Genomic DNA, 14,942 nt, shown 5'->3' with positions numbered 1-14,942 from the left:
GCTGAACCTCTAAGGCTGGGGCCCTAGCAGTTTGGGTTTAAACAGGCCTTGCAGGTGATTCCAATCTACACCAAAGATTGAGAACCACTGCCTTAATGTAGGTGTTTGCTCCAGGAGTTAACAGAGTAGGGGAGAATATTGAAAACTCTTTGTCTTCAGCAAGTCTGCAAAGCCCCACCCAGGTCCTTTTTCCTTGCTTAAAGTTGTTCCTCCAGAATATTCTCTTTAAGTGTTTGTGGAAGTTACTAAACCTGAGTTTCCTCTTTGAGTACTTCTTTCTCTAAAGCTATTGACCCAAATAAGAGGAAGCAAACTTAAATTGAAATGTTAATGATGAGGCTTTGTGTACACAAAGGATTCAGATCATGCTCTTTCCAAGTTAGGAAAGAGCCTCCTAGATTATTCCCTAATCCCTCGCTATTCACTTAAAAAAAGCTGGAATAGTTCAGTTTTAAATAGTAATAATACATTGCAAATTATTCTGTGATTAATTACCTTTTTTTCATTTACGTTTTCCTCATACATAACAAAAATGTTGCTTAGCATTGTGGCAGAGCTTTTATTACTGTGAAGTATTGTTTAATTCCTTACTGTACATGTCTTCTGTGTAGAAGAATGTGTGCTCATCTAAGATTATTATATTGATTTTGTTTTGGTTTAAATATATCAGAGTCACATTTTATAAGATTAAATACAGGTGTGTTCTATTCAAAGTAGCAGTTACAAGAGCTATCATTGTTGACCTCCCACTATGTGCCAAGCACTTTTCTATGCACTTTACATGCCTTATCTCATTAACCTTCACCTGGTAGGTACTGTTACCATCTTCATTTTGCAGACATAGCAAGTCTAATGTCCCAAGGTCCCTAGGTAGCATACGATGGAGCCAGCATTCCAGTTCAAGCAGTCTTACTCTAAAGCACTTACTTGTAAGAGAGACAGTTGGATGTTACCAAATTATTTATTTGAGCAGAATTATTTTCTTTGTGTTTTTACTTTTACATATCTTGCTCAAGGTACTTTCAAGAATGTCAGATAGTGCTTATATAAAGTCATATAATAGTCAGCAATATAAATAACGAATGATACAATGATTGGTAAATAAAAAGTAAGTGGGCTTATGAAATAGAAAATGCCTACTTTGGCAAAGCAATTCACCTGTATCATACTGAATTCAGTTATCCCCTTATTTGTCCTGCTTTTCAGGAAATTTTCAGGGAACTCTTGAGAACAAGAGCTCATTCTTTGTAACTTTCATAGTGACCCATGTAGTAGGTATTTGAAACAGCTTTCTTTGGTGGAAAGAAGGATAGACAAAGAAGCCATACAGGAACTTCTTTTCTTGAAGCTCCTAGAGTTATAGACAGAATCTGTGGCCCTTGTGAGTGACAGGATCCTGATTCCTTTTCGCAGTATAATCATTCTGATTTAGCAACAGTCTTTTGAGTAGCCTTATGACTGATGTGAAACTCTACAGTGTCCCTTCTACATGAAGCTGTTATTATTCAGTGGGTTAGAATTGGACTTTTATAATTTTAAAGGTTTTAATTTAGAAGTAAAGTTTATTTGACTTTTTATATTGAACCATATTTACTAGTCTTTATGTCTTAATTTCAACAGCATCACTGCAAAACTTGAAAGAGCTTTAGAAAAAGTTGCTCCTCTTCTTCGTGAAATTTTTGTAGACTTTGCCCCATTCCTATCTCGTACACTTCTTGGCAGTCATGGACAAGAGCTATTGATAGAAGGTATGATTTCTCTCTCTATTCTAATTATTTTAGTTTCCTATAATGTATCTATTAATCATGGCATAACTTGTGCTACTAGAGGAATATTTATTGACAGAAGAATATAAAGACATTGCTTCCACAAATTCTAGTAAGATATTCATGTATGCTCTCTCCTTATTCATTAAAAAAAAAAGTAGCATGTTTGCACAGTCAATGCTAATAACAGAATGAAGAACTTTGGAAAAGTGTTGGAATGGGAGGTTCTGGCCCTTATAATCCCGATCTATTAGGGCTGCTGTATATCCTTCATTAGGGTGGCATGTTTACTAAGCAATGATCCCTAAAATCCCCTTCTAACTCTTAAAGTGATGCTTCAAGTGACTTTTCTTATTCACACATAGCATGTGTAATATGAGAATCCTTAACTGAGAAAATGTAAAGAAATACTTAACTTGGAATTGATGAAGCTGTTATCTACTCGTCAGCAGCTTAAATGGAGTGAGAAGGCAAAGAAGATAAATTAACTGTTGGGAAGATTTAATATAAGCATCTGTATTAGGAGCTTTGAAAAATATGGTTGTCTGCAGCCTTACTTCTTTAAACAGAAGTTTTGTTTTATAAATATTCATGAGCTTCAGAAAGGGGTAATCAATATCTAGATGATCCTGTACGTGAATAATGGGTTTAGGTGCTATTCCTTGAATTTAGCAGGTATATATATATTTATATATATGTTTATATATTTGCAAACATACATACACTCACACACACACACACACACACATTTGCTTTTTACTTCCTATTTACTGTGGAAGTTTTCCTTACCTGTTCTGTCATTGTCTCAACTGCTTTTACACAATCTGTTTCTGTTAGGGGAAACAATAATAGTTAATAACCTGAATTTAAACCCTTGTTTCACTGCTTTCTTAGCTGTATGACATTTGTGAGTTAGCCATTTTGTAGCTTAGTTGCTTTCTATAAGATGTAGTCAATGATAACACCTCCCTCCCAGGGTTCTTGTAAGGATTAAATTATATAATGCATATAAAGCTCTTAGAATAGTGACACATGGAGGGCTATTCATGTTTTTCTTAATACAGTGTTCTTGCTCTAGGCCAAGTGCTATTAGATACTTGGAATATATTAGTAAATAAAAAAGATCCCTGTCTTGGGCACCTTATATTCTATCAAAGAGAGAACATAAAGAAATACTGAGCAAAATAAGTAATTAAAGTATATAGCATATGAGGTGGTAAGTGTTATGTAAAAGGATAAGTACAACACAGGGGATTGGGATTATAGAAGTGTCAGGGTTAGGTTGCAGTTTTAAAGAGGTGATTAATTTTAAAGAAGCCAGTAGTAAAAGTTACATCTCAGCAAAGACTTAAAGGAGGTGAGCCATACAGCTTACTAGAAGAGTGTCCTAGGTCAAGAGAATAGTGTAATGACCCTATAACATGTGTTACCTTTATAATAAGAAAAATTCAATAAACATCATTAAAAAATTAAATCTCAAATGTTTCCTCGTTCCCTAAAAGTCTTTTAATTTTTTCAGTATTTATGTATATCTTTTCCAGAAATTAATTGACAAATTTACCGAAGAAATTCATAAATAGTGAACAAATACATGCAAAAATAAACATGGAATAAAGTTAGTAATATAGTAGTGTTAGTAATGGATCCTGTACTGTTATTAGAATTGGGATGCAAATTCAGCACTGTTTTCCAGCAGCCAAAGCAAAGAAGGAATTATTTGAAGTTATAAAACGTACATTATTGGTTCCTAAATGAGTTTGTGACAATTTTGAGCTCTAAGGAATTACTGTCAGATGACTTTTTAACTGCTCTATGTTGGTCAGTCAGAACCCCATACATGTAGCCCTCTTTCCAGAATTTTCCGTGGCCAGACATCTGGACTGTTTCTTATTTCTTCCCAGCACTGCAGAGAGAAGGTAGGAGAAATAGCCTGTAATTGAGAGCTATTTTTCTTGGGCTTCCCTAAGTTTACCTCAAATACTCTGAATTGAGTTGAAGCAGCATTAAGAATAATCCTCTTGGATTTTTATAAAGGTGACTGTGCTAAAAAGGAAACGTTAGACCAAGTTATATATTGAGAATTCACTTTGTGTTCCCTTGGTAGAATACAATTTTATTTTTTCACTTTTCTGAATCCAAAGAATTAAATTAAATATCCTATTTTTAAAACTATGTTGGTGTAATGTTCATACTCTTCTTTTGTGTTAAAATGATTTTTCTTAATGATGATAGCAAATGGTAGATTTTTAAGTTGTGAGTTTCGTTTTGTAAATGCCATTACTTGGCACAATAGAAAGTTGACAACCTTAAGATATGGTCCTCCAAATTTCTGCTAGGCCATACAATCAAAAAATCTAGAATCCTCTGCTGTATTCCAGAACAACATTAGGTATCCTCACCATTTAGTCATAGCCTTCCTTTTCAGACTCAACTAGTCTCTGTCCTCTTACTATAGAGGACATTCCTTTAACATTCAATAAGTTACACATTGTCACATTGCTTTGTTTTTGTACAGCTCTTCCTTCTGCACTGGATCTTTTTCCTTTTTTTCTTTCCCCCAAATTATTCTCATCCTTTGAGTTCTGCTTCAGGTTCCTTATGCCAAATTAATGCCTTCTCTTCTGTGCTCCTGTGCCATTTTATTTATACAATATTAATAAAAACTATTTTGCACTTGTAAATAGAGAGTATTTTATTGGTTTTATTAACATTGCCTAACTTAGATTCTGGTACATAATACTGAGTATTGTTTTTCCTTGTACTTGAATACAACATTATTTGTGTTACTGATAATGTTTGGTAGAGGTAAGTTTTGAAAATAAGGGAAGGTAGATAAAACTTTTGTGTTCTGTGGTGAGAATTCCTAATATTGATCAATCATCCGCACCCATGCCTTGTATCCTGTACTCACCCAAGGTCCATTCTTGCTCTCTGCCCCCGACTTTGGAAATATATATCCTGTCATGTTCTCATTCTTGAACACGTGCTCTTGATCATTCTCCCTGTTTCCCCCTCCTCCATTTCCCTTCTTTCCATAATTTAATACACCTGCTCCTCTCCGCTGAGGAGAAAACCTGTCAAACTATTGTGAAGAGCTCAGGAGAGTAACATGATAAAAATATCTTTAGTTATTGAATATTTCTGCTCAAAAATAGTGCTTCTGATGAATAAATCTCAATGCGTTTGATTTCATCATATGTATAGGTATGGTAGGAACAGAACTGGATTTAGGTAACTGAAGATATTTTAATGTCTTATGAAAAGAGAAGACAATTACTCCTAATTCCAAGTAATCATAAAATATGTTTGAATTGAATCTTTATTTGTTGTTTTATATTCAGTTTTTCTTGATTCACATGTGTATCCATTTAACTCTTTTCTTACAGATTAATTAATTATTGGTAGTGTATACTGTCTGTGTCCTTTAAAACACATGCTAAAATAATGTCCTTTCCTTTTCTTAATTTGTCTATCATTTTATTAGCCAACCTGTGTTAAATTTATTATTGTATGATTCTATAGTAATCAGGGTCGTTCATACCTTTTAAGTTCACTCATTACCAGTAGCTATTTTTGCATAGCTTTCGGGGTGTGTGTGTGTGTGTGTGTGTGTGTGTGTGTGTGTGTCTTCCCCTTGGCAATAATTAGTATTTTTTAAGATGATAGTTGTGGGGAGCTTAGTGAACTTTCTGTAAGAAAATCCTAGCTTTTCAACATGCAAACTAATGTGTACAAATTAGAGTATATAATGCAAGTATCAAAATCTACTAGCTTAAGATGGCAAAACAGGGGCTCCCCTGGTGGCACAGTGGTAGAGAGTCCCCCTGCTGATGCAGGGAACGCAGGTTCGTGTCCCGGTCCGGGAAGATCCCGCATGCCGCGGAGTGGCTGGGCCCGTGAGCCATGGCCGCTGAGCTTGCACGTCCGGATCCTGTGCCCCACCACGGGAGAGGCCACAGCAGTGAGAGTCCCGCGTACCACCAAAAAAAAAAAGATGGCAAAACACCTTTTGGTCCAGAATTGTTATAGTTATACTAATGGGTTGGTTACCGAACTTTTAAATCTGTTTCACTGCTCTATTATTGCATGAGTACACCAGTGTTTTAATCCTTGTCAATTTATAGAGGTTGTACGTAATCATCACCCACCAGTCCCTCTCATCTTTTTGAATAAATGATCATTATCATTAATTTAAAACAAAACAAAATTGCTTTATTTATTTGGCTTAAGAAGCAATGGAGGATGCACTTCAGAGGAGCCATTGGGCTTCTCTTAAAGAGTTGAGAGGAGCCTATTTTAGAGTTCAGATTTAAGGAAGAAGGTCCCGTTATAGATCGAGTGCTGACGTTAGATCTTGATCATTGTTATTCAGGAGGTCTTGGAAATACCATGAGCCTAGAGTTGCCATAGTAATAAAGAAGCAGACCCAAGTTAATTAGAAGAGAAGATGTTTGTGTGTGTGTGTTGGGGGTGAGGCCCGTGTGTGTGTGTGTGTGTGTGTGTGTGTGTGTGTGTGTGTCTTAGCCTTCGTGCCCTTTACCTTGTTCCACCACCGCACAGAGTGGCCCTGAATATCACTGCTATGTTCCATGAGCATTACTTGTGTTTGGTTGAGAACTCACAAGAGCATTAGAGATAACTTAATTATCATGGGGATACATCAGATAGTCTCAAAGTCAGGAAATGAAATACAGATAGACTTGAGGCAGCCTGGAAATGGGAAAGAAGAGTCAGTAACAAGGGCTACTCCTCAAGCAGTTTAACATACATGGAATTGGAGTCCAAGATGAAGGAGGTTGAGACGATATGTGTGTATGTGTATATATTTTTGAAGAAATGATAGCCAAATAATTTGAAAACTATTAATCCTAAGATCCAAGAAATTCAACTAACCTCAAGTGGGATGGACACAAAGAAAATAATTCCATGGAACATCATAATTAAACTGTTCAAAACCAGGTTTCAAGAGAAAGTTTCAAAAAGTAGTCATCAACATTAAGCAAACCAACAAACTCATTTAAAAATGTCTTGAACAGATACTTCACAAAAGATCACATTAGGATGCCAAATAAGTTCATAAAAAGACAGTCAACATTATCAGAAGGTAAATGCAAATTAAAACCAGGATGACACAACACTACAAACATATGAGAATGACTAAAGTAAAGAATACTGATAATATTGCGTGGGCCAAAAGGTTCGTTCGTTTTCTTCCGTAAGATGGCTCTAGTAGCACTTAGTTGTCTTTAGTTCATTCGAAACAATTTTGTTAGATTGTATGTGGCAGCTGTCATATCAGTGTGCATTTAAAAAGAGACCTATCAAAATTGGTGAATTTTTGGATAGCCATTTTAATATTGAAGATGGAAGAAAAAAAGCAGTATATTTGGCATATTATGCTTTATTATTTCAAGAAAGGTAAAAACACAACTGAAATGCACAAAAAGATTTGTGCAGTGTATAGAGAAGGTGCTGTGACTGATCGAACATGTCAGAAGTGGTGCAGAGTTTCCTGCTAGAGATTTCTCCCTGGATGATGCTCCACGGTCGGATAAACCAGTTGAAGTTGATAGCTATCAAATCGAAACAGTAATTGAGAACAATCAACATTATACCACGTGGGAGATAGCCGACATACTCAAAATATCCAAATCAAGCGTTGAAAATCATTTGCACCAGCTTGGTTATGTGAATGCTTTGATGTTTGTGTTCCACGTAAGTTAAGCGAAAAAAACCTTCTTGACCACATGTCCGCATGCGATTCTCTACTGAAACGTAATGAAAACATTCCGTTTTTAAAACAAATTGTGAAGGGCGATGAAAAGTAGTACAATAATGTGGAACAGAAGAGATCATGCAGCAAGCGAAATGAACTGCCACCAACCACACCAAAGGCTGGTCCTCATCCAAAGAAGGTGATGTTGTGTATATGGTGGGATTGGAAGGGAGCCCTCTATTACGAGCTCCTTCCGAAAACCCAAACGATTAATTCCAAGTCCTGTTCCCGATTCGACTAACTGAAAGCGGCACTGCACTCAATGAAAAGCGTCCAGAAATAGTCAACAGAAAACGTATAATCTTCCATCAGGTTAATGCAAGACGATGTGTTTCTCTGATGACCGGGCAAAAACTGTTATAGCTTGGCTGGGAAGTTCTGGTTCATCCACCGCATTCACCAGACATTGCACCTTCGGATTTCTGTTTATCTCGGTCTTTACAAAATTCTGTTAATGGAAAAAATTTCAATTCCCTGAAGACTGTAAAAGGCACATGGAACAGTTCTTTGCTCAAAAAAATAAAAAGTTTTGGGAAGATGGAATTATGAAGTTGCCTGAAAAATGGCAGAAGGTAGTGGAACAAAAGGGTGAATGTGTTATTCAATAAAGTTCTTTGTGAAAATGAAAGATGTGTCGTTTTACTTAAAAAACTGAAGGCTGTTTTTGGCCCACCCAATACCAAGTGCTGGGGAGAATTTGGAGCAACTGGCACTCTCATCCATGGCTTTGAGAATGCAAAATGGCAGTCACTAAGGAAAATGGTTTGGAAGTTTCTTACTAAGTTAAACAATCGCTTATCATATGACCCAGTAATCCCATTCCTTGAAATTTTCCCTAGAGAAAATGAAAACTTACCTTCACATAGAAACCTATACATGAATGTTCATAGCAGCTTTATTTGTGATAGCCAGAAGCTGGAGAAATTCAAATGTTTTTCAGTGAGTAAAAGAATAAAGGGACTATGGTGCATTCAAACATAAGAAAAAAGGAACAAACTACTGATAAACCTTACTGCTTGGATGAATCTCATCAAAATTATTGTGTGGAAGAAAAACTCATCCCAAGGGTTGTGTACGTTATGTTTCCTTGTTATTTTTATTTTTTGAACATTCTCAAAACAGATCAATGGTGGTCAGGGTTTATGTGTGGGAAAGGGTATCACTGTAAAGGAATTTTTCAAAGGATTTCTTGGGATGATGGTGATACATGGATCAATACATGTATTAAATCTCATAGAAATTTACAAGCAAAGTAAAAAAGTCAGTTTTAACCTATAATAATTTAAAATTAAAATGTTGAAATCACTGTCGGAAAAAAAACATGAGTTACAAAAATAAAATTATCATCAACATTTAGTCAGAAATTATTGCAAACCAGAAAATAATGGAACATCTTTCACGTGTTGATAGAAAAGACTTACAACCTGAAATTCTTTGTCCAGTGAAAATATTCCTCAAAAATGAAGGAGAAATAAAGACTTTTTCACACAACAAAAGATGTTAAAATTCATTGCCAACACAGCAATGAGTAAATTTTTTTCAAGCAAAGGGTTAATGATACCAGTTGGAAACTTAGATACACACAAAGAAGAATGTAAGAAATAGTTAATAGAGAGGCATATATGAAATATTTTTTTCATTTTCAATTGATGCAGGAAAAGCATTTATTAAAATTCAATACCCATTCATGATAAAATCTCTGAGAAAAATAGGTCCCAAAGGGAACAATCCTAACCTAAAATTGGTATTTATGAAAAACTGAAACTAATGTTATACTTAGTGAAAAACCAAGTGAAATTGGGAATAAGGGAAGGATTTTGCCTCTCACCACTTTAACTCAGCCTTTTACTGTATGATCTTAAGTAGTACAGTAAGGCAAGGAGTAAAAATAATAGACATACAGATTGGAGAGGTGGAAGTAAAACTGTTTTTAATTGCAGTTGAAATTATCACATATATAGAAAATCCTAAGGATCTCGTGCATTGCTGGTTCAGAATATAAAAGGGTACAACTTTGAAAAACAGTTTGGCAATGTTTTATCAACACGTAAAATTTGATCCAGGAATTCCACTACAGTTATCATTCAAGTAAAACACACATATGTCCACATAAAGATATAAATTTTCATACAAAAATTCATGATAAATAGAAATAGAAAAATTATATTCATTAAAAAATGGATAAGCAAATGCTTGTATGTCCATATGACAGATTACTGCTCAGAAATTAAAAAAAAAAGTAAAACTACTGATACTCGTAGAAAAATGCATGAATTTCAGAAACATCATGCAAGAGAAGCCTGGCTTAAATGAGTTTGTATCGTATGATTTCATTTTTACAAAACACTGGCGCAAAAGAAATCTTTTGTGTAGAACGCAGTGGTTGTCTGGGGTTAGGGATGCAGAGAAGACTGAGTAGGAATAGGCACAAAGGAACTTTTGCGGGGAGCAGATTGTACTGGTGGCTAAATAGATGTATAAATTTGTCTTTACTCAAAGAAGTGTACATTCAAAATTGTCAAATTGTATTTTATGTAAACTGTCTTTCTATAAAGTTGAATTAAAATAGAAAAATAACTTAGGTGTTAAAAATGAGGGCTGAAAATTTATTCTTACTACATGAAAGTAGAAAATATTATGCAGAAGTCAAGAGGAGGAAGACTAAAACCAGAGCCCACTTGATTTCATGAAACGTATCCTTTGGTTATCTTGGAGACATTTCAGAAGAATAGTGGAAACAGATACTGGATTGCCAAAGGCAAACATTTTGGGGAAAAAAATGACTAAACATAGGGCACTTGTTGGAAAAATTTGACAGTGAAACAAGAGAGTAAAATTGATAGACATTCAAGTGAGTATTGACAATTTTATTCATGGAGGAGAAATCTATGTCTGTTAGGAGACAGAGGGGGAAAAAAACCCCGAAACATTGGAGATGTAAAAATAAAGATCCTTGATAGGTATAAGAGAAATAGTGCAGAAAGGACATCATGAATCAAGAAGGGCTCAGACCAAATATTAGATATTCACTTTGGAAGGGAACAGGGACACTTCTGAACTTAGAAGAATAATTTATAGAATAGGAATAGATGTAAGTTGAGGGAAATGTAAATGGAATTTTCTGCACCTGTTAAATTTACAATTTATCTTCAGGGATGTTCTCATTCAGTTTTAGTTGATTCTGTGTTCAAAAGCATAGCTCTTTTTGTATTGCCCTAATCGCTGAGCATCTTTTCCAGATTACTTTTTGCTTACAAATTAGTAGAATTTAAGTTGTCCAAAAAATAACACAAATGTTTACTAAATGTAGATGTTAACAAAGATTTTTCCATCATAGGTAACTTCTAACATGAAAACAATACCCTCTAAAAAGAGAAATCATACTCCTTCATCATAAATAAAACATTTCAAACTGCCCAGTTTAGTATTTCAATATGGAAATCTCCTTTTAGCCAATAAAGATGATTAAAGCAAAGAAGACATGATTCATCAAAGAGAATGGTTTTACTAAAGTCCTCAAACCAATATTAGTTTTTCATTCACTAAATTTATTATGACTCTTATCATATATTCTTGACTAGCTGACATTCCAACAACCTAATATAAAATCAAGGAATGATGAAAAGTCAGAGAAACCTTATTTGCCAGAAGAATTTCCTGAATATAGTATATCAAGTATATTGGTATATATAATATACTATATTAAGTGTTCTGTAGTGTACTATAGAAATATAGTCAGAGGTAACACATCATCTCCTAGGCTCCCAGGAGAAAAATTAGAAGTAAAGCATACAGGAAGGAATCTTCTGCACAGAGGTAGGAGATATGAATAACAGCATATAAGTCAAGACTAGACCATGAAATTGAGTATTATTGGCCAAAATGTGTTGCCTGAATTTAAACATGGGGAAACTTCTTTAAATTTGGGGGGAGAAAAGCAATCTGGATACTAAAATTAGGAAGTTTTGAGGTGCAAGAAAGCTGTGAACTGTTGTAGATGAAAGGGTACTAATAAGCTGTGACAACTAAATGTAGTGCATGATCTTTGTATCTTGGGTTAAAAAAGAAGCTTTAAAAAAAGTAGACCATGTGTGGCCACGTAAAAGTGGTATATCTGAACTACTTACTACAGGAATAACTGAATATGAAGAATTTGTCATCAGTAGCAGATAAATGTATCCCTAAGAAATGGATTATCTACCTTGATATGGTGTTTGGGAAATATTTTTGTTTCACGAAATAATAGGTTGTAGTTACCTGTATCATATATTTCATAACATAATTTTAGAAGGGAACAGTTTTCTCTTTTGTTCTAATAAAGTTGAAGTATTCATATAAATTTTCATGCAAACCAGAACGTTTTCAGAAGAGAAAATGCCCATATTTAGAATTACACTCAGGGTGGTATCAGCTTGCATTATCTGGGCAAATCAGTACATATGGACGCTCTAGATCAATTAATAACATGAAGAAAAGGTCTATATATTCCATGGAATATATAATATTGAATAACTTATTTTTATATTGTGAAAATTGCCTGCATACTGATTTAGATATAATGTCTATACATAAGCTAAACTACATGGGACCTTCCAGAAGCTAAGCTTGAAATCACTATAGGTGTTTATTATTTCACCCTCTCAGATGTTTATGCACATTCAGGAAATAAACAATTGGGAAAGAAAAACTAAATTGGAAAATTTTAAAGAGAAAATACACTGCTGAGTACTTACAGTGGTTATATTTTCCAGCCATTTTATATTCTTATGGACATTATATAGTTATAATATGTAATTAGTTCACAGTGTTTATACTGAGTTCATTTAGTAGCTGATGGCCCTCTGTATCCTTAAGTTGCTCTAAGGCAAATTCACCTTTTTTTTAAACTGAATTCTGATTGTTTTAGATTATGAAATATGTTATAAATACTCTTTTAATTTTATAGTATTAACTTACATACCTTAAAAACTTGAGAATATTATTTATTTATTTTTTCCTTCTGTTTTAATAGATTCATGGAAAGCATGCACTCCACAAGGGCTCTAGGACCTGCCAGAGTACCTAGCATTAACTGTGTACCCAAAACACACTTGTGGATGGATAAGTGGATGGTAGAACAAATGAAATTGTTTTCTATAGTCAAGTAGATTCTAGTAATTTGTCTGAATGATAAAAGAGAGGCACTTAATTTATTTAATTTGAAACAAGCAAAAAGGAAAAATGCCTTGGTTGCCTTATTCCAATGTTGTCTGAGGACTTCACGAGTGGTGGTTATAGTAACTAATTTTTCATATTGACCATGAAATGATATATTTCAGTACAATACTCCCGAGTTTTGTTTATATCCCAGAAAGCTGATATTTATCCTGATATTGCTTTGTTCCCAACCATATTCCTAAAACAAAATTTTTTAAAATAACAGTACAGCATACACAGAAACAGAATTTGGGTGCATGTTAGTCAGGTTTAAACCTGGCAGGGAAACCAGGTATGTAAGGGAAGTGAAGATACCAGGGCCAGAAGAATGCATATCTGTTCATGACCACTGTTGAAGATTGTGGAAAGGCAGAGACACTGACTTTGCCAAATACATATATTCTAGAGAAAAAGAAACTAGATCCTAGTCAACTACAGAAGAATTTGGAAAAGGGAGAGAGAAAATCAAAATATGATTAAGATACTGTCTGTCAGTTGTATACAGCAAGGTTTAAATAGGAGAGTCTGGAGGCAGAAAGAGCAGATAAGATTTTATTGAATAAATCTAGTGTTTCAATAAAGGTCTAATGTGAACAAAAAAAAGATTTTAAAAAGACAGTTGAAAGACAATTTCAACTCAGATAAAGTATATAAAAGTGAGGAGAAGCCACTGGCTTTTTTTTTCCTCCCCTTAGTGCCTGTTTTATCGTTGCGAATTTGACGTGTACATAACAAAGCGGTGCAACATAATCGTCCATTTTATGTTCAAAACTAATCCCTGCGAAACAACTACCATCCTTTATTGGGACCACTATAAAAAGGAAATACTTAAAGGCTACGAGTGGAAGCCCTATGAACTCACAGGGCAGATGCTGTAAATGATTTTAATCTGTGTAGTACCACCATGTACGGCCTATTGGATTACTACTCATTCTTGTTTTCAAGTACAGAATGAAATAGAAATCTGATGCCTATATAACTTACCAAGAGCCCATACTTCTCCATATCATTTTTCTCACCATCATGCAACTACTCCGCTAGTCCCAGTTTAGCCCAGTAAGACATAAAGGAAGTACTTAGATTCATGGATATTCAGGCCAGAAAGAAATATAGGTGTCCTTTAGTGTAGGAATCAGCAAACTTTTTCCATATGGAGCCCAAAAGCAAATACTTTAGGCTTTGCAGTCATACGGTTTCTGTCATAACTTCTCAACTTTGCCATTTTAGTGAGGAAGTAGCTGCAGACAATATGTAAAGGAATGAGCTTGGCTATGAAATTTGAATATTGAATATTCAACATTTGAATATTTTATGTTTCAAGTGTCATGAAATATTCTTCTTTTTTTCCCCAACCATTTCAAAATGTAAAAACTATCCTTAGCTTTCAGGCCATGTAAATACAGGAGGCAGGTCAGCTTTAGTGATATTCAGACTGCAGCTTGTGATCCATTGATGATATGGCATAACCAGTAAAGCATGTTTAATGGCATGCCATGACATAGCATAGCAGAGATCAGAGTATCTGCACGCAGTGAGAGGAAGTGATATTCCTTGAAACATTTGTTTCAATTATATATAGTAGATCTGGATGTAAAATGTGTCGCTTTAGATTGTAGTTTATAAAAAAAAGTTTCAAAATCATTAATCTGTTGTTTACCAGTGAAGATTTTTAGTGTCAAGAGAGGCAAATGTCTTAGCTTAAGTTTACACAGCTATTTAGTTTGTATTCTGAAACCATGTCTTCAGATTTTCAGTTTAGATCTTTGAGTTAATTAAAAACTTGATTCAGATTAAAGAATTCTGTAATGCTAATAAAATTCCCTAGTTCTGAGAGCTCAGGATAAGCCCTAATATTTTAGAACAAAGTGTGAGAACCAACTGATTTGTTACTAAAATTCAGATATTTAAAAATACCTGCATTGTATTTTAAACACCACCACAACTAAAGAGAATATACACAGGCAGACTTTTTCTTGGTCCATGATCTCTGCTGTCCAGATATGTTGTTCCTTGTCTCTGGTTTCAAGGATTGAGGTCAGGCCCAGGGCATGTCACCCTTGACCATCAGTCTCCAGTCTGTCCTTCTCAGGTATCAAAACACAGTTTTCCACATTACAGATGCCCTTTAATTAGGTAGAGTTTCTACAATTTAGGTGGACCCCAGATCACAGGAGAAATAAGCCCTTTCTGCAGTAACTCTTTCC

The 14,942-nt window shown here is 34.7% G+C and overlaps 1 protein-coding gene across 1 annotated transcript in view; it reads left to right on the top strand.

Annotated features, from left to right (window-relative positions):
• NBEA (neurobeachin) overlaps positions 1–14,942 on the top strand; it is a 640,668-nt gene that overhangs the window by 268,640 nt on the left and 357,086 nt on the right. The window contains 1 exon segment of the mRNA XM_007464249.1: positions 1,621–1,748. Within this exon segment, the coding sequence (XP_007464311.1) occupies positions 1,621–1,748 (128 nt within the window).

Source organism: Lipotes vexillifer, unplaced genomic scaffold (assembly GCF_000442215.2).
Source record: "Lipotes vexillifer unplaced genomic scaffold, Lipotes_vexillifer_v1.1 scaffold120, whole genome shotgun sequence".
Classification (NCBI taxonomy): domain Eukaryota; kingdom Metazoa; phylum Chordata; class Mammalia; order Artiodactyla; family Lipotidae; genus Lipotes; species Lipotes vexillifer.
The sequence above is the reverse complement of the archived record's forward strand: the minus strand, read 5'-3'. Positions and strand labels throughout refer to the sequence as shown.